General features: G+C 42.5%; 1 protein-coding gene across 1 annotated transcript in view; it reads left to right on the top strand.

Annotated features, from left to right (window-relative positions):
* Positions 1-21,294, top strand: part of FRMD3 (FERM domain containing 3) — a 249,854-nt gene that overhangs the window by 143,828 nt on the left and 84,732 nt on the right. Inside the window, exons 4-6 of the mRNA XM_033123926.1 lie at positions 5,217-5,295; positions 11,293-11,390; positions 18,205-18,328. Of these exons, the coding sequence (XP_032979817.1) occupies positions 5,217-5,295; positions 11,293-11,390; positions 18,205-18,328 (301 nt within the window). The remainder of the gene's footprint in view (positions 1-5,216; positions 5,296-11,292; positions 11,391-18,204; positions 18,329-21,294) is intronic.

Below are 21,294 nucleotides of genomic sequence, written 5' to 3'. Positions count from 1 at the left end.
GGCTTCTCCGTCTCTTTTCCTCCATTTCTAACTCCCCCCTTTCTCCTCTTCTGGCAGGAGTGTTTATCCCCACAAAACAAAAGCTCCCATTTCTGTAATGTGCCGTGTGCATGTGCCAAGATGCCAAGAGCCCATTGGATCTGTCAAAACATCTCTGGGAAGTAAATGTGACTCCTGGTGTTGTCCCCTCACTGCTGGAAGTCCTGTTCAAAATCCAAGCACTTACCCCTGAGAAATTTGGGGATGCCACCACCCACGTGCCTCTGTCACTGGTGCTGAAGCTTTAGTACCACAGTAGGGATGCACTACCATGTCTTCCCCGTGGATGACCATGGTGTCCAGTCTAGTAAATATCCACATTGGCTATTCATTATGGCACTGTTGGGGTAGGGCCCCGATGCGGGGGTGGGGATGTGTGTGTTATTGCACGTGTGTTACCTCCATGCCAGGTGCTTGCTGCTCCACAGAAAAGTCCTTGATTAGACTTTTCCTACTACTGAGTCTACACCAAAGGTTTGGCACAGATGAGAGTCATCTTTTACATCGTCCCTCTTTCCCTGGAGCTCAAGAATAACATGGAAGCTGGAATGGCAGAGACACTTAGCTGCTTGGAGAAGGGGATAGGTTCATATCCACAAGGGGATTCTGACCTTAGGCAGGGCCCAGGGAGTAAACGCTACCTGTTGAACCTGGGAAGTCTTCTTTTGCAGCAGTTACACAGCTGGTATGGGTGCATGCCAGTACTCGAAAGCTGGGCTTTTGACCCTATACCAGTGCCAGCATATTTGGGGATGACTTTTCCCCCATCCTCTTGTTTAATGATTTAGGATTTTAAATAATTTTATTCCCCTCCCCTCCCCTCCTTTTTTTTGGTTTTCTAGAAGGTAGAAAAAAGAATTGTACTTGCCTTCATGGATTTGGTTATAGTGGGGATAAGAAAAGGGAACAGAGGTGGGGGTGGTCTTTCACCCCTTAAATTATTTCTGCTTTATTTTTCACAGCATGTATGACCTTCAAATGTCCTATACATTTCATTTGTTTGTTTGGATTGTATACCTGTGTTTCCCACCATAGTGTATTCTCCATGAAGACAGTTTTGTCTGTTTACAGCTGATATTATTATTTGTACATCTAAACCTATGCCTGGTACCTAGTAGGTGCAAAAGAAGTTATTTGTTGATTGAATTAATTAATCCTTTCTTTAGAAGTAGCTATTTCAACCAACTTGAAAGTCCCTGAATTTGTTGCAGATGTTGAAGCACAAAAGTTGAGGTGTAGGACCAGAGGTTTTCAAAATATTAATCCTAGCAATTGCCATAGTAATTCAGACTATGGACCCTCCAGATCATTTTGATGGGATGAATGTGATGGCAGTGCCAGCTGTTCTTGACATCTGCCTCACAGGTCGGGGGTCATCATTCATTCATTCAACCACACAGGCAGAGAAATCAGCCTTTTATCAATAATAAGCTCTGGGGATAAAAAGCCGAACAAGACATACAGGTCCATACCCTCATAAATGTTGTCATCCATAACTAGATCAACATTTTGGGGAAAATTATTAATCTTTTCAGCCTCTTCCAACCCTGTGAAGAAGCATTCCTTAGCTTTGCTACTTGTGTTATAATTTTGCCGCTAGAGCCTCAAGTGAGTTTTTCAAGGTAAAGCCTGCTGCCACAGTGGTCCCCTCCGGCCCTGGGGATGAGGTTGAGCTTCTTGTCAGAGTACGTCACGGGTGCTACTTGTGGTTCACTGTCAAAATCATCTATTCCTTTTAACTTTCAGGGAAACTTTTTCTTTTATTGGCGACATAGGTCTATTGTGCAGGAACAATACATGAGAAAGACATCAGAAAGTACAGGTATATATGATGGTAGAAGAAAATGGATAGATACGTACAATGTCAGAGGGGCAGTAGACTGGGGGCAGGGGTTATCACTTTGTGAGGGGTATAAATGTCTAATCATTATGTTGTTTTGTAAACCTGAAACTAAAAAGAAAAAAGTACAGATTGCCAGTTATAAAATTAATCATAGGATGTAAAGTACAGCATAGGGAACGTAGTCGATAATATTGTAGTAACTATGTATGGTGTCGGATGGGTACTAGACCTTTCCAGGTGATCACTTCATAAGGTATATGGAAACTTATATAACATTGTAGGTCAACAGTAATTGAAAAATAAGTTTTAGAAAAAATAGAAAATGGATAGAACATATCAGACTTGAAAAGTGTCTCCTCCTGTTTTTTCTGCTGCCCACTCTCATCCCTTCTGTGATAATGGGTCTAGTGGTGAGCATATCACTAGTACCCTGTATTGATTTCTTCCACCATCACATCCTAGGGAATGAGGGAGATGTCAGGAACTTAGTGGCTTTTTAATGTATGACTTAACAACAGCATATATGGAGCAACCCCTGGGACTCTGTGCTTGAGGAAACATGGAGTAGACAGGAATATACCCAGAGTAAGGGCACTCAAAACTGCTTCACATGAGGAGCAGTTAGAAGAACTGGGGATATTTATTTTAGAGAAGACTCAGAAGGACCATAAGCTCTGTTTTCAAATGATGGCAGGGCTCTCTCTCTCTGGGAGAAGCAGTAGACCATTCTGGAGCTTCGGGTCTTGGAACAAGGGTGACTGGGTGGAAGGAATGCCTACAGTTGGGGTATTCAAAGATGGCCACTCGGGGAGCTGCCTGGGAGCTTCACTGCCTGATCCCTCAGGATGAGTGCAAATCCTGATTTGTACCTGATGAGCTCAGATGAAGCCAGCCTAGGGCTGTAAACAGATATGGCAACCAGATAGGAGAGAAAATGACAGCTTTAGTTTGGGACCATCTTCTGTGATCTTACTTTCCCCAATTTGCCTTTAGTTGGCTTTTATTTTTCTGCTCCCATCAAAATATTTTCCCATACCTATAGACTAAACAATTCAAATTTTTGGAGTTTGTATTATAGGAATAAAAATAGAAATATTTAATGATATGTGCACTGAGATTTATCTATATATTAGAATTGTTTGAATTGCAAAAATGTGGAAACAACCTGAATGATGATTAAAAGAGAAGAGTAGAAATAGTGGAGTAAATTCTGGTGTATCCATAGTATGGAGGGATGGGCAGAATGTAGACTTAAGTGAGAAAAGCAAGAGAAACATCTGTAGTATGATCTTGTTTTGTGAGAATAAATTATATATATTTAAAAAAATCCCTCACATATGTAATCATTTGGAATATACTTGGGTGAGGATGGTAAAAGTGGTGGTATAATATAAATGAAGTTGTTAACATTGGTGGAGAGTTTGGGATAGGCCGGGGGACCTTAGGGACAGAAAGGGCAGGAATAGAGACAAAATGAAGGAAACCGAAGTGGCTCTATCTATCTATCCATCCATCCATCCATCCATCCATCCATCCATCCATCCATCTATTTATCTATCTATTTATCGTCTGTCTATCTATCTAATCTTCATTGGTTGTGATTAAGCATGTGTTAATTTTGAGGATTTGAGTGAAAGAAAGGAAGGAGTAAACTTATGTTACTTCCATTTTTTTGCTCTGTTGTTCTTCTCTTATAAAACTGCCTCAGCCTTTCTGTTAAAGACAATCCAGAGGTTTTATAATAAAAAATCCATTAGTTTTAATCCTTTAAATGAAGGCGATGATTTATACAAAAGAAATCTGGGGAATATGTAAAGATATTTTGAGTCAAAATTTAATTTCTAAATATCATGAAAGATGAATGACTTCAGAGTCATTTGCATTTTTCTTCGTTGTTTATTTGCTGTGTAGGAGGTGTCCATTTTCTCCTAGTATTCCAGAAAAATGTTCCTTTCTTAAATCTGGGGAACACAAGATTGGGTTAGGGGCACCTGACTCTGTTAGGAAGTTGCTAGGTCCTGGTGGGGAAGGAGAGCATTGAATGGAAAGTTCTGGGGTGGTGGGGGTGGGGGTGGTGGTGGTGGGGGTGGTGGTGGTGGTGTGTGTGGTGTATTTTTAATTAGTTTTTCTCTTCTGAGATAGCCAGTAAGATACTGCTGTTTTCCTGTGATTTGGATGCTTTCTTTCAAATTATTTTTGAGAATTGTTTTCCCTATTAAATTATCCTCATTATGCATTCATATTCGATGCTGATAGTACTTTCTACATAAAGAATTTGTCCACATACAGAATAGCCCCAGACATTGTAGAGTTGGTGGGTGATTTAACTCCTGCTTATCATGAAAGGGGGTTTGGGGAAGAATAGGATGCTGTTTCATATTCACATTTGGATGTAGGCTCAGAGCTGATTCCAAGTAGCCATTCTGATACAAAGGCAAGAAATGATTGGGTATGTCAGCTCTGTAGAAATAGTAATACTAACCATCATATTTCTTTAATTATAATATGCTCATTTTATATGCTAACTGACATCTGAATGTATCTTGTTACACTTGTGTGCACTTATTAGGTTAATATTGCAAATCAACAGTGGTCTTATAATTAAAGGTGCCAGAAATCCTGTAGATTCCTGTTAGCTGGTCACTGAGTTCTGAATATTTAATGCAATTAGACCATTCCAGAATCTTTAACCTCAACCAGAATTTCAGCCTGCATAGTGTTATCTTCATTCAGATAAATCAGGAAGTTATAGAAGTGTTTCTTTTCACATAAGTGACTACCTCATAAATAGGTAATAACTAAAATAATACAAAAGTATGCAAAGTAGGATCGGTGTGTGGTTAGCTCCATTTTTAAAATCTTGATTTTAGTTGAAAGGCACTATCATCTGAAGAAAACTAGTCATGTGCCGCGATATTTTTCCACCTCACAGGCTAAAATGTATTTTACTAGGCCAAAAATCTCAATGGGGTTCATGGGCAATTTGTCATAAGGGGGTGGTGGGAAGGATCAGAAGAGAAAATGTTATTTAAAGCTGTGACCCACAGAGAATGAAGGAATAAAGGGGAGCTGTGATGTGGAAAGATGTGCTAACAGACTACATTGCCTGTATCCTGCATTTGCTTTGGGTGTCCTGTCAAGAGTTTTGAGTTTTGTTGTCACTGTTGCTTTGTTTTCTTGGGCATGATATCTGCTTCTTTCAGAAAATCTCTGTCTCCCCTGTCCCCACCCCTCAGGCTAGGCTGTAAGGCTTCATGGCTGACTTTCCTGTGTGTGTGTTCGAGTCCACAGTGTTTTGCTGCTTTTCTCATGCCTTTTCTTTATGATGTTTCAGCTCATCCACCATACACCATGTGCTTTAGAGTGAAATTCTACCCACACGAACCCTTGAAGATTAAAGAAGAGCTCACAAGGTATTTTTCATTTGTTTTCTGTTTAACGTGCGCCTTGAACCGGCCAGGGCCTCTGAGTCTTACAGGCTAGACGTGCCCCTTGTCTAGAGCAGGACATCTCAATGAAGCCAGCATTCAGCTCAGCATTCTGGCTTGGAATGTTTCTCTTGCACTTAATTGTCTCAGGTTTTTTCAAACAGTTGTCATTGGGAGTGTAATTAACTGAAAAACAGCAGCGGTTATAAGGAGGAGGTACTCTCTGAAAACATCTGACAGCGGGGTGCTAAAAATAAATAGAAGATGACTATCTTTAGGATATGGGCAAATTCATAGCGAGTGCAGCCCCTAGGGCCTATCTTTGAGTCTAAGCTTTTCTAGGAGGGAGAAGATCACTTAATAGAACAGACTGTTGGTCATCCTGCCTTCCGCTTGCTAAATGACTGACTGTGAGGCAGGCTTCTCTCTCCTTATAGACTCTTCTGAGCCCAACCCTGAATTTTCCAGTTGTGGGGCCTCCTTCCTTCTCATCTCCCTCTGCTGGGGCCACATTCATTCCATCTTCTGGGGGTTTTGCTTCTGTGAACAGCCTCGGTCAGTGCACCTGAGCAAGGTGCTGGAAGGGTCAACTCTGTGAAGGGAGAAGAGGCATTCTGCGCTTAGCTCTTGATGAGGGTCTGATTTGGTGACTGCAAAAATTGCTCTGCATAATCATCTCTCAAAATAACCTACATAGGTACAAAATGCAACAGAGAAGCAAATGCAGTTTGCCAGTCATTTGTAGGGGGATGTGTGGGGCTCTTGAATATTTTGCTTTCTCATTTTCCATGAATGTCTGCTAAAGCTTGACCATAGTGACACTGAGGTGATGTTGGAAGGAAGAAGATACGTAGTTCTGTTCTCCATGATTTATTTGCACACAACCATTTAGTGAGGTTTGTGCTTGGGGGTGGGGTCAGGGTATAGGTGTGGAAAGGAGAAATACATGGATAGTGGACAATTATAAGTGGTGGTTGGTATTTTGCAATCTGGCCTGCTTTTTGATTTTTCAATTGAGGTAAAATGCACATAACAAAATTATTTCCACCATTTCAAAGTGGACAATTCATTGGCATTAAGTACATTCACAGTGTTAGGCAACCATCATCGCTATCTAGGTTTAGAACATTTTCTCATCATCCCAAAAAGAACCACTGTACCTATTATCAGTCACTACGCAGCTCCCCTCCCAGTCCCTGGCAACCACTAATCTACTTTCTGTCTCTATGGATTTACCTGTTCTGGACATTTCATATAAATGGAATCACATAATATTTGACCTGCTTTTGGCTTGAAACATTTATTCATTTATTTGATAAGATCTTCCAATGTTCCTACAATGTGCATAGCCCAGGGTGCAGGGGCTGTATGAGCTTACACACACACACACACACACACACACACACACACACACACACACACAGATTTGTCCTGCTCTCTGGGTACTAAAAGTGTAATTAGGAAGATCCTCCAGTGGCCAAAATGGCTCATTTTTGTCATTTGTTTTCTTTATAATCTTGTCTGGAGGACAAAAATTGTTATGTGTCACAATAAAAATTATCAATGGATCTTTTATTGTTGAGAAAAGTCCCATTTGAAAGTAAAAAAGAACAAAGTTTTAGCTAATAACCCTAGTTAAATCCCTCTGAATTAAACTTGCTAGCGTTTGCATGCACTTGACTGAATAGCTAATGTATGAATAGTGGAAAATTGTGAGCATTTTTATGTCTCTTAAGGAAATTAGGACAATGTTCTGTCCTTGTACAGGTAGAAATGGTCTTTTCTTAGCACAGTTCTTAGAATTCAAAATGAATCTAGAAACTGTGGAATGCCCCAGGTACTTAGGGTTTAAATCATATCTAGAAAGAGTTTAGTTTTTCTTGTTAGATAAATTATTATTTTATAAGATTAATCTAAAATTTAAGAATTGAACACATGAGAAGTTAAGATCATATTCATGACTATGCTTAGGGATAAAGAAACATTGAGAAAAAGCTAGGTTCAAAAGAGCAAAACAATAAAAATACTCACAAACAAGGATATTTGAAATAGTTTTTTTACCCTTCCTTTCTCTCTCCATTTGCGCAGTTATCTTAACAATGCTTTAGATTTCTGGGGCTTTTGTAAATGTTGCATACAATTGCATGTAATCAAAGTATGTTGGTTTTGTGTTTAGTCAGAATAATCTTTAAATTCAGGCTCGGTAGAGGAGCGTTATCATTAATGGTAGCACAATAATGTAACCCCCAGATGCTTTTGTGCTTTTGTTGCATAATCCTTTCATGAAGGTGTGCTACTGAAAGAAGATGCTTTATTTATTTATTTATTTATGTAGCTATTGTATTAAAAAAAATCAGTATCTGAATCTGAAACCATCTGTAAGGCTGAGTAGATTATATTGAATCCACAATAATCCATGAGTATCTCTAGAGGTCACTAATATGAGCAAGGACCCAGGCTCAGATGTTGTGAAAGCTGGTTTTTCTTTCTCAGAAAGCTTTTGTCAAACTTGATTTCTGATTTATGAGACAGGAACCCAAGCATCTCATTCATCAGTAAGTAGTTATTTGAAACGTGTGTGTGTGTGTGTGTGTGTGTGTGTGTGATTAAACTAATGAAAAAGGGAATGCTTGCTGTTCAATGCATACATTTAAGCAAGTAGAAACTTCGTGGCATTTGGCCTGGTAGTTTGCATCCTTCTTTTAAAAAGAAAAGATTTGATCATTTCAAGTATGTGCGCAGCCTTGGTATTCTAAATAGTCTAGGGCCGAGGTCTGCAAAGTGAAGTCCCCAAACCAGTGTCCGCATCCTCTGGGAATTTGGCCCCTGCCTTCAACCTGGGATGGGGCTCAGCAATCTGTATTTTCGTAAGCACTCCAGGAGATTTTAAAGCATGTCAAAATTTGAGAACCACAATTCTAAGGCAGTTTGGATTTTCAAAAGTATTGGTTTTTTTTGGCAGATATTATAGTGTACACTTAAATAGGTTTAGTATATTCAAAAACTTGTGCCTTCATTACCACGATCTAATTCCAGAATATTTTTATCACCGCAGTGGAAAACCCAGTACCCAAGCAGTCATTCCCTATTTTCCCCTTCCTTCAGCCCCTGGCCACCTCTAATCTATTTTCTGTCTGTATAGATTTGCCTATTCTGGGCATTTCCTATAAATGGAATCATATATGTGGTATTCTGTGACTAGCAATTTTTCACTTAGCATAGTATTTTCAACTTTCATCCATGAAGAAGTACTTCATTTCTTTTATGGCAGAATAATATTCCATTGTATGGTTATACACATTTCTTTTATCCTTTCATCAGTTGATAGGCATTGGGGTTTTTCCTTTTTTTTTTTTTAATTGGGGAATATTGGGGAACAGTATGTTCTTCCAAACCCATCAGCTCCAAGTCAAGTCATTGTTTTCAATCTAGTTGTGGAAGGCACAGCTCAATGGCCCATGTGGGAATTGAACCAGCAACATTGGTGCTATGAGCACTGCCCTCTAACCAACTGAGCGAACCGGCCTCCCCAGGAGTTTTCCATTTTTTAACTACTATGAATAATGCTGCTGTGAATATTCATGTATACATTTCTGTGAGGCTCCAGATTCTGATTTAATTGGGTCTGGCGTAGGGTCCAAAGCATTAGTACTGTTTAATGATTCCCCCAGTGATTCTAACATGCAGTCGGGCCTGAGAACCTCGGACTTACAACCTTAATACTCAAAGTGTGGTCCACGGACCTTCAGCCCATTAGAGAACTCATTAGAAATATGGACCTTCATGCCCCATCCAGATCTACCAAATCAGAAGCCACATTCTAACAAGATCTCTGGGTAACTCACGTGCTCATTCAAGTGTGAGAGGCACTGGTTCAGGGAGCTACTCTGCGTCTTTATCTACCAGATGTAACGTCGTTCCTTTGACAAAATGTTCACCCATCTCTCAACAAGAAATTTATTAAGGACTACCTTTATGCCCTGTACACAATACCATACAAAATTGCGGACAGAGAATCTCAGTTGAGCCTCCACTGTGTCCCCAGTGCCTAGCATAGAGTACGGCACAAAGCAGGTGTGAAATGAAGATTTGTCGCTGGCTTCCACACCAGTGAGCCACTAAACCCTTCAGTGTGTCCAGTGTGCTTTCAGTTAACCAGTGCCTAGACACTGTGAGCTCCACTGGCTGCAGCTGTGTGATCTTAGCACATTAATCACCCTCTCTGATCCTTCATTTCTTAGCCATTAAAATGGAGTCGTGCATATGGCTACTCACAGGCTGAATAAACATCAGGTTATTTGAGCATTGGAGGTAGTAACTGGGACTGATTGAGTGGTGTCCCTACTCTATCCCAAGAACATGGAAAGAAAAAAACATTTGTCTGTGCGAGTCAAACTCTAAAATAACCACAGAAAGATCTGTACACATCTACAAAGTTACTTTAGTCAGAAACAATAGACCCCCGGGCCTGAGTCTTGAATGAAAGAATCAACCTGGCTAAGAAAGGTGAGGAAACCTGAAGAGGGCTGATGATGGTGGAGGAACAGAAGGCACAGTGACAGAAGGAGCCTGAGCCAGCACTTGTATACTGGCAAGTCCCTTTTCCCTGGCTGAATTGAGCTCATGTTTATTTTTCATTTGGCGTGATAGTGTCTTTTAAAAACAGAATTTGTTGCAACATTAAAAATTCAAAGGATTTTACTTTGTTGACCAAAGAAATTCCAAACCTAAAGGAAGTTTTAAAGGGTTTATTATGAGCGAAGCTCTAGGGAATAGCAATTTTGCAGTTTATTTTATACATTAGAATCAGAGGAGAAAACATAAGAAAGGTTTGCTGGTGGCAGATTAAGGTGGGAGAAAGCAGGGAAGTCTCTAGGACTGGCTATAAAGTAAAATGGAGAGATACATGTGTCTTTTACACTGGTGGGTGCAGGATAGTTAACATTTAGCATACACAGTTTACAGAGGTATGTGGGTAACAATAATATTAGGGATGTTGGGATTGTCTCACCCTTTTCTGGGTATTTATTTTTGGAGTTCTGGAGAAGAGATCATTCTGACATTTTAAGTATGTTATTGGAGACTCACAAAAACAATGGACAGGGCTTGCTCAAGGTAGAGATTCATCTATCACACTGGCCTTAGGATGTGACCTCCCACCATTACCCATTCAGTTAGGAATTTCTTATGATCAAAACATCCTATGTGGTAACTTTCAGCTATGAAGTTGTCATGCTTGCCAAGGTAGTCCCTTTTTGTTTACAACTTCTAAATCCAGTGTCCTTTATTTTCTGGAAAAGCTCGATGCATTTGGCCTGCTTTTCTATGCGGTGGCATGGGGCCGGAGCTGTGGAGTAGCTGACCCCTTGATGGGGGCCAGCACACTCCATTCTGCTTCCCCAACCACCTTACGCCAGCCAGCCCATTTCATTCATTGTCAGGTGTGCCTGGCTCCATAGGCATCTGAATTTGCTGTTCTGTAGAGGATTACAGGACATTCTAGTTATGAATAAATTGGCTTTCAGGCCTCATAACCAAGTCTTTTTGAGACTGATTAATGGGAGTCTGTGACCCCCGAGACTCGACTCTGTATACTGATTGAGTCCATTTCCTGACTCTCCATTTCACATGGAACTTGGGCAGCATGTACCTGAAGTGCGGGTCATGGTGATCGTATCGTTAGGTGTGACTTCCTGCCAGGGACACCGGCTGCTGACCTGATGGCTTTTCTTGGTCCTTCTCATGTCTTTTTGAAAAGGACCAGCCACTCAGCTTTGGAAGCTGCCACAGACACTTCAGATTTTCCAAATTCACAGATTCCCTCAGTTTTCCTCTACTTGCCCTCCAGGGGACTTGGCATGTCTCAGGCACTCCTCGGCGTTGGGTAGGGCTCTGGTGACACAGGTGGGTAAAGCATGAACAGTTCTGCTTCTTCCAGGCCTTCGCCAAAACTTAGGGTGACTTTCTCCTTTTGTATTGCAGGTATCTTCTGTACCTGCAAATTAAAAGAGATATTTTCCACGGTCGACTGCTCTGCTCCTTCTCAGATGCTGCCTACCTGGGTGCCTGTATTATTCAAGGTAAGTGTGGCTGAAGCAGTGTCGTGCGGGGCGGCCTGCGGGGTCTCTGCTCCTGCTCCCCACATAAGAACGCAGGATGTGGCTAGGCCAAAAAGGAACACCCACGGAGCCATAAATAGGGGAGTCATACCACTATAATCTTGTTAGCAGCTGGGTTGGAGACACAGGAAGCAGGAGCTACACTGTCTGCAACCTGCTGTCCACTTCTCTGCAATCTGCAACCTGCACTCCACTGTGCTAACTGCAGTCGGTGCTTGCCAGCCACCATCTTCTTGCTAGCCCCCATTTTTTGCTAGCCTAGCCATGGCAGTTATATTAGTGCCCAATGGCTCACTGGTTACAGCTGACGGCCAACTAGCCACAGCTGATGGCCATTTGATCACAGTCGATGGCCATTTACTGCCTGAGCCAGCACCTTTTTATGTGAGGCTGAGAGCCTGGAGACTGCTTTCTGGGGCTCTGTCCCCACGGGCAGCAACCCCCACCATTGCACTGGACAGTAGAGCTCTGGTGCTCAGAACTTCCCACCTGCTCTACCTGTGCCCATCCTGCCCATGTCCGTGGTTTGAGGCCAGGCAGCGCTGGGTACTCAGCAACCGAGCCTCTGGTTACCTTCCCTCCCAAATCGGTAAGGTCCTGGTGGAAGGCTGGGCTGCTGTGGTCACAGGGGCCTCTGCAAAAGCAGAGGATCCTCAGGGATCCATGTTAGAGCCCAGAGTCTCTCGCTTTCAAAGGGAACAGAATGTGTGGGGGGGGACAGAGCCAGGAGTGTAGTTTCCAGGCTCTCGGCCTCATGTGGAAAGGTGCTGGCCTCACGTGGAAAGGTGCTGGCTCGGGTAGTAAATGGCCATCAACTGTGATCGGATGGCCATCTGCTGTGGCTACTTGGCTGTCAGCTGTAACCAGTGAGACATTGGCCACTAATATAACTGCCGTGGCTACACCAGCAGCTAAGAATGGTGGCTGAGCTAGCAAGCGTGGATTGCAGTTAGCAAGAGGGGTTGGGTGGTTGGCAGAGAGAAGTGCACCGCAGGTTGCGGATCGTGTGGCTCCTGCTTCCTGTGTCTCTAGCCCAGCCGCCAGCGAGACTATAGTGGTATGACTCCCCTATCTATGGCTCCTTGGGTGCTCTTTTTTGGCCTCACCATGTCCTGCATAGTTGTGTGGGGAGTGGGAGCTGAGACCCCACATGGCACACTGCATGACAGTGTGACTTTCTGAGGAGCTCTGAAAGGATATGGGGTGTTCTGTGCTCTGAGCTCCGACGGCCTGTTATAGGGTCTGATGGGCACACTGAGCCAGGGAAAACTATGTCCATGAAGGTAGCTGTCAATTCAAACATTTAAAATGAAATGTTTTGACATTTCATTTTAAATGTTTATACACATATACATATGTGTACATACATGTGTGTGTATTCATAAGGGTACATGTACACTGTGTCTAATTCTTCAGCTTTTCTAGTCATGTAGCATGGTGGGGAGAATACCAGGCTCACAGTCTGTTACACCATTTAGGTGTTCTGTTTCAGGTCAGTCAGGAGGCAGCTGGCAGCAGGGCATGTTTGGAGAGACCCCGGTGATCCTGCCATTTGTAGCGTGAATGCTAATGATATGTTTATGAGAAAGGAGGGCAGGGAGGGAAAGTAGAAGAGAGGAGGGTTGAGGGAGGGAGGGAGGGAGGATGGGGGGGGGGAGAGAGAGAGAGAGAGAGAGAGAGAGAGAGAATACCAATACCACCTTATAAAGGGTTTGGAATAATGAAGGAGCCTAAGCAGATAGCCAGTTCATCTGCCTATCACAATTCCAAGCTTCATTCACAGCTTAAGAGAGACATCCATCATTCTCCCAGGGGGCGTGATAGGCAGACCTGTCCCCTTGCGATGCTCTGTGCTGTGAAATAGTCCATGGACCCCGTTTTCAGCTGTGTGCTCCCTGAGCGTTCTGGAGTGTGTCTGTGCTGTTTTCCCCTTTCCCTGGGAGGGGAGACCTAGTGCTGCATAGCTGATTTAGGCAGATGTGTTAAAATCCTTGGAGACATTTAAGTTTAAAGTCAGAACTACAGTGATGCCATGATGGGATATAGTCCTTCCATCTGTCCTGAAGTGGAGTATGTGCTTCCAAAAGCAGCCTCTTTTACATCAGAGTGAAGAGAGGTGAAGACCCCACAGTTCTCCCGCTTCCCTCTGAAGACAGCAAATTCCTAGTCTGGGTGCGCCGTCTTCCAAAAAGGAAAATGGATCAATACTAATCCAAGCAGCAGACCTGCATGTGAGGATTTCAGAACGCATTTAGGCATTAGTGAGTAATGGTCAGTTCTCCAAGGGCAAGCGTGCAGTTCGGATGTGTAATGGGAAACTGTCCATTCTGTTGTAAAACACAGCCACAACGGCTCCATGCAGATGACTGGGGCCCTGTTTTATCCCTCCTCACTGTTTTCACTGACCACACACACCGAAGCTGTGCAGAAAGTAGAGTTGCAAATGGAATGCAGACCTCGAAAGGACCTTTCAGCTAAAAAATGCAGCGGTGTCCATGGGCCCTTTGCAGCAAATCCAGTAAAAGCAGATTCATAAAGTTCTGAACAGCTTGGGGTGATACTTTAGCAGTTGTAGAGATCATTGCAAATGCAGATAAAGATCTGCTTTGTCGGAACTGTTTCCCTTGAGAGAGAGTGATAGGGAATATAGAGTAAATGATTAGAAAGCAGGAAGCCATGTGACTTACATTGGCTTCTCATTTGCTAACACTCTTTGAAGGAGCATGTTTTAAGCTTCTGCATATTCTGAGTGTTTGAAAAACAGGCAGCCACCCAGAGTTTTGCCACCTGTACATACTGAATACAAAGAGCATATTCAACGCATGCCATGCATTTTCTTTCATAAATACCAACTGCAAAACAAACACACAGGACCCTAGGGATCTATTTCTATCTTTTCTTGGTAAAAATTCTTTTCATCTTCTTTCTGCAAAACAGCACCAGGGCGGGATTATTGTTCTCATCTCCTCTCCCTGGTGTTTTCAACCCCTGAGGACCTATGGCTCCTTCTAGACATTCAGAACTCAGTACAGATGTTGCTTCCTTTGAGAAGTCTTCCTGGACTACTAAAGTAGCCTCCCTCTTGCACATCATGCTTTCTCACACCCGATTTGTTATCTTCTCAGCACGTGTATCTGAACAGACCTTTTGAGTTGCTTTTGGACTTATTATGCTTCACCCACCCCCTCTGCCCACAACTGCCACTCCTGGTGTAGAATCTAAATTCATGGAAAGTAGGACTCTCGGTGCCTTTTTTACTGCAGTACCTCTGTGTCTGATACACAGTAAGTTCACCACTGAGTATGTTAAGTGAACAAGGACACTTGACTAAATTGCACCAACATACAATTTATTTCTATACTTGGGAAAGAGTGGTTGGTTCACTACTTTATGTATGTATGTATGTATGTATGTATGTGCTTCCTGAACATTTATTGAACAGCTGCTAGGTGGCAGGCACTGCAGTACAGAGTCCCTGAGGGTGAAAGGGGACAGGAGACAGACAAATGAATAGGCAGTTGTGATGATGTGTTAATGGCTAGGTAGAGAGGCATACCCTCCTGCTGTGACCTCAGAGGGCCCTGAAGGAGTAGGCCCTGGGGCTATAATGTCCTGTAGCTCAAGTTCTTTGATACAGTGGGAGGAGTCCTCTCCACACCAGGGGACATGCCTGGTGCCAAGCTTGCCCTTTCTACTTACCATCACCCAGTCACACTAATCCTTTTGCTCCCACTCTCTGGATTTTTCTCACAGTTAAAGTATCTTAAAAATGTTCTAGGGCCTGTGTCAACTCACAAGCCATCCCATGTGCTTTATGGCATTTGTCACAACTTGACTCTCAACATCATGTGTAGAAGAGAGAAGAAGCACAAGCCGCTGACCCAACTTCTCTTGGTATTTATTGGGAAACAAAATTTGAAGAGTTAGAAATCCTCAGTCATTTATAAACTGGCTTTTGTTTCAGGTGAAGTCAGAGTTAAAGATAAGCTTTCAGGGACAAGAAAGCAGGGCCTGTGATGGGGGGGGGTGGTGTTGGCATTTACCTTGTCAGCAACCCTGTGTGGGCTCCGTGGCGTTTCTTCTCTTAGATGTCTGGCATTTTCCAGGCGACTTATTTGCAGCGTTGAGCAGAACAAGTCCATGGACTTCACAAATTTTCCTGCAAAGACAAGTGCCCCCCACAAACATCACTGTCTCTCACCAACCACCATGCAAATGAATGTTTGAATTGAAGACAGCCCAGTTTTTCCTATTAGTGGTCCATTCCCTATGGAAAATGGAGGTATTGGGTTGTACTATCTCCTAACTTTTAGGCTCATAGCTAGCTCACGGGCGTGTGTGTGTGTGTGTGTGTGTGTGTGTTATGTGTGTTTCTTTTGGAACTTGAGTTAATCATCAGTTCATAGCCCATTCTCATCATTCATCCCTTTGAAACCATCTGCCATCTTTCCCCGAAAATAAGACCTAGCCGGACAGTCAGCTCTAATGCGTCTTGTGGAGCAAAAATTAATATAAGACCGGGTCTTATATTATATTATATATAATATAATGGAGGACCGGGTCTTATATAAGACTGGGTCTTATATTAATTTTTGCTCCACAAGATGCATTAGACTTGATTGTCTGGCTAGGTCTTATTTTCGGGCAAACACGGTATAGATTGATTGATTTTCCTTTTTTCACTGTTCTCCATTTCCATTCCTAAAGGCTACAGCAGGTTCATACAGATCTTTGACTTTGCATACGTCCTTGTAAAATGATTCATTTTGTTTTGTGTGTATACACTTTTAAGTTTCATAAATTAAATGGGGCCGTAGAACTCATTTTATTCTTTCCTTTTTATACTCAGAGCCCTGTTTTGGGAGATCTATTCACATTGCTGGGTATACATCTATTTTGTTGCTTTTAATTGCTACAGAGTGTCTGGAGGGTGCGTCACCCACGTTTTATTTATTGCTCCCACCAACAATGAACACACAAGTTGCTTCCATATCCTTTTTTTGCACCCAGAGTTTTTCTAGAATAATGCCCAGAAGTGGGATTTCTGGATCATATATTTGAGTAAATACTCTCAGCTTGTTCTCTAGAAGAGCTACATGCATCAAGAGTCCTTCAGAAATGTACAAGTATTTCCATTTCCTCATGTCTCTGCCAGCACAAGAATCATCTGACTTCCTAAACTTTTTGCCAATCTTATAGGTATAAAATGATACTTAGTTGTTTTGGTTTGCATAGCTCTGATTACTGATGACTTAGAGCATGTCTCCATACACTAGCCCTTCTGTGAACTGGCTCTTTATATCCTTTGACCATTTTCCTATTGGTTTTCCTGCCCATTTTCTTATTGATTTATAGGGATTTCTTCTTTATTCTAGATAGTAGGCCCTATCACCTTTCGATTTGGCAAATATATTCTTTCAGCTTGTCATCTGTTATTTCAACTATGATGTCCTTTAAGGAATAGAAATATTTAAATTTTGATATGATGAAATTAATCAACTTCCCACCTGTAGTTGATGGTGTTTGGGTCTTAAAAGTTCTTCCTCATGTGATATACATATTAGGTTGTTTTAAGAACTCTATAATTTGAATTCTATTAAAAAGCTTTAAAGAGCTTTGCTTTCCTTCCAGTTTTGTCCTTTTACGGCCATTAGATGATTCAACAATGAAGGGACAGTAGGTACAAATTACAGAGTTGGATGTGATTTTGCAGATGTGCTCACAGCATATTGATTTTTTATCTGTTTCCAAGTCATGTTGGCGATCAAGTGTTTTTAATACAATCTTCCTACCATCTTTGATCTCCTCTCCTGGGTCCATTTGTGCCTGAGATACTTGACCCTTCTGGCTCATTGTCCTCACTGAGTTTATGGAATCACTGCCAGAACATCACGTTTGTTGCTCCAGGCTGTGGTCCAGGCAGACCCTAGTTCCCTCCTCTCCCAGACCCTCTGAGTGCTCAGAGATGTGCAGGCATTTCTTTTTAGAGATGTGCAGGCATTTCTTTTTATACTTAAAGACCCTCCAGATGCACCCTATATTAGAATCCAGCAACAACCTTAATCTGGTATGCTCCTCCATACTTTCATGCACACTTTAATGTGAAGAGCAACCATTTTTTTTTTTTAAGTGCAATCGTCTTGGGTACCTTCACGTTGTGATTTTTCATTGAACGAGCCACACCTACACAAATCTTAGTGCAGGCAGCTCCAGCCAGGGAACTCCTAGACTCAGAGAAAATTAGCTGTGAAAGGAACCTTGAGGGACATCCAGTTGTTTCCAATTAGAGGTGCTGTACCACCTCCTATCCTGGGGATCATTTGGAAGTATTGGGGGTGGGTAGCATTTTTGGTAATTACAATAACTGAGTATCCCATTAGCACTTAGTACCTGAAGGGTAGGGGTGCTAAATGTGTTACCGTGCTTGGAAAGTATGCACCAATAAAGAATTGTTTAGCCCCAATAGTGCCCTATTAAGGGACAAATAATGCCAATAGTACCCCATTGAGAAACAATGATTTAAACTCCTTTATTGTATAGGTGACAAAAATGAGACTGAGAAAGATTGACAAGCGCCCAAGCTCATGCAGCTAGAGCTGAAGTAGAATATAAGCTTCTAGCCACCCAGGCTGTGGTCATTCCATGGATATGGATTCATTTTTTGGGGGGTGAGCTTATTCCAAGCTCTCCTTTTGGGTGGCAGGGGCTATTCCAGGTGTACCCTGTTCTTGTTGTTTTTAATCTTTCTCTCTTTCTTTATTTTCACTGCTTCCAGCTGAGCTCGGTGATTATGACCCTGATGAACATACTGAGAATTACATCAGTGAATTTGAGATTTTCCCCAAGCAGTCCCAGAAGCTGGAAAGGAAAATAGCAGAAATCCATAAAAATGAACTCAGGTAACAGGGGTAGATATTTGTAAGAACGGGAGACGTGCCAACGTATTCTTACTGTGGGGGATGTGGAAACCATGTTGTGAAGTGAGGGTATTTGGAATGTGTGGGCCGTTTGTGTCAGGGGGCAGAGCAGTATTCCTGGGCCCTGTCAGGGTCCTCCGTGAACAATAGTCTCCATAGCGTGGGATCCCCCGGGTAGCTGTTTATGAACCGTCAGCAGTGATCAAAGCCATATATTTTCTTAAGGGTTTTAACCACTCTGAGTTTCTGAAAGGGAAATCAAAGGTAAATAAGTAATCCTTTCTGTTTTGAAGTTTGCACGGCCTTTTCCCCTCCTGTGGTCACTGCTGGAAGCCTTGTTGACTCCAAGTAGAGTATATTCCCTCAACAGGTTTTCTTTAGCTGAGCTGCTTTCAGGATGACAAATTCAGTGCCTGCTCATCTTTCCCTTGTCTGTGATGCTCCAGGATGATTGCTAACTACAGACTAGTAATGGTAGGAGTAGCAAAACTAAATATAGTATTCACTGTGTCCCAGACAGTATTCTAATTACTTGCACGTATTGATTTATTTAATCTTCACAACAACCTAGGAGATAGGTGTCATGGTTATTCCCATTTTACAGATGAGGGAGCTGAGGCACAGAGAGATTAAGCGTCTTACCCAAGATTTCACAGCTAAGCAAGTGGCAGAGGCAGGATTTGAATCCAGGCAGCCTGGCTCCATTGTCTGTGCTCTCCAGCACTGTGCGATGCTTCCACTCTGCATAGGCTGCCAGGAACGCAGTGAAGCATGCATAGGAATCACTGACAATTTAGAATTCCGGTGACTTAGGTCTTCTAGTCTGCAACAAGAATTTAGATCTGTACAAATCACAGAAAAATTCATTTCGATAATAATAGCAAGCATGGGCTGTGCTATGACAGGTACTGATGAAGAACCGCAAGAACTGAGATGCTTCTATCTTCTGGGCCTTCAGTAATGATAAAAAAATTAGTGTCACTGGATTATGAATTCTGAACGAATTACTGTCCCTTTGTGAGGGCATGCTAGAGCTCCCTGCTTTGTGCAGGCACTCCCCCCTCTGGTGAGTCTGGGAAGGGTACACATGTGGCCGTGAAAGGTGGCAGCATACTTCAGCTTGTAAAACATGACCTTAATTCTGAGAGATAAAGATGGTTAGACATCAAAACATTGTACCAATTGCAGAAAGCAACATACCATCTCTATGGTAATTTTAGAGTGTTGTCTCCTAATGAAAAGCTTTGTTGAAAATATCTGACACTTTTACTACTCTTTTTATATTTTCAGGATGAGCTTGCTAGAGGTTAAATAAAGTTCCAATATCCAGTTGTGGGGTATGTGGACCAGCAGTGTCTGGGGAGCACAGGGTGAGACCATTTGGACAGAGGAGTCACATCCATTGTGTGACTTGATAGGAGAAGAGATGGAAATTGAAAGTTGTGGCCAGATTTTGCAGGGCCTCAAATGCTTGGAGCATATGATAATAGCAAACATTTGTTGAACACTTACGGGATGTCAAAACACTGTGCTGAGAGCTCTATGTGCATTACCCCACTCAGTCCTTCCAAACTCTGCAAGGTAGGTACTACCATCGTTTCCAGTCTGAGGTGGAGAAAGCACAACTGGGAGTGGCTCAAGGACTTGCCTTGTTAGTAGTGGTGTCAGGACGTGAACCTTGCTCTTATCTGAAACTAACACCTTTGCTCTTATCCACTATGCTGAGCAGTCGTAGGGCCATAGGGTGGTCTTGCTGGTGTTGTGCAGTGATCATCATGGTAATGGCACCAGAGGGTGGAGACTGTGGGCAGGAGGACCAGTTAGTTATTTCTGTGGTCCAAACAAGAGATGCCATGGACATGAAAAACAACAGGACTAGAGAACATTGAAAGAAGAAGTCTGAGGGGTCATTGCAGCAAGACTTAGTGGCCCTCTGCATTGCTAAATGACTAAATGAGTGCATCAAAGAAGATTCCAGATGATTGCTTTTTAATAAGCAGAAAGCTGTTGATTGGCCCTTGTGCCAGCACCTGAATTTGTTGATAACCGTGAAAGTGGTCATCATGTACCTAGGGAACAGAGTGGGTCATCAATCAGCCATAGTTTATAGATCTTGGAAGTAAATGCCATGACTTGATCAAAGCTGCCGTTCTGTGTCACCACACATTTGTAACATCCAGAAAGCCCTTGTAAAGAAGTCAAAGTTGTATGTCTGAAGGAAGAAACAGTCAGAAATCACATGGCATTGCAAAGACAGGTACAGAGCGTACTTTCCTATGTATTTTTGTTCATCCGGCTCAAGTAGTTGTTCATTTCCTTTTGCATCAGTGCAGCAGAGAGATTTTAGGTTTGGATGGGAAGATAACAGAACAAGTACAGAGGGGGAGGGGCTTTCTAGAATCGGTTGGAAACCTACTATAGAGACTGAGGTTACTCTGGGGGTTCAGTGAAACTTTTGTACACAGATTGTGTGGTTTAGGACAAGAAAGGTTTATTTCTTACTCTGCCGTGTGTCCACCATAGGTCAGCTGGGCGGGGACTCGGCTCATCATTGTCACTCAGAGCAGTCCCAAGCTTGAATTTGCCAGTTGTTGAGCCAAAGGGGAAAGAGAGCTCTAGAAGGTCTTGCTTCAGCTTGGAAGTGATACATGTCGCTTCCATTTAACCGCTATGTGCCACAACTAGTCACATGGTTCCACCCAAGAGCAAGGAACTGCAATTCTATGAGGTGTCCAGAAGTGCAAACTGGAAACAGATGGCAAATAGCTTTTAAAAGCCTTCACGATACTATTAATTAATAGTTTTTAAAATGGACTTTATTTTTTAGAGCAATTTTAGGTTCATAGCAAAATCGAGTGGAAGGCACAGAGCGTTCCCCTGTACCCTTTGCACAGCTTCCCCCATTATCTATGTCCCCCACCAGAGTGGCACATTCGTTACAACTGATG

The sequence above is a fragment of the Rhinolophus ferrumequinum genome, chromosome 12, assembly GCF_004115265.2.
Source record: "Rhinolophus ferrumequinum isolate MPI-CBG mRhiFer1 chromosome 12, mRhiFer1_v1.p, whole genome shotgun sequence".
NCBI lineage: Eukaryota > Metazoa > Chordata > Mammalia > Chiroptera > Rhinolophidae > Rhinolophus > Rhinolophus ferrumequinum.
This window is presented reverse-complemented; position numbering and strand designations above follow the sequence as displayed.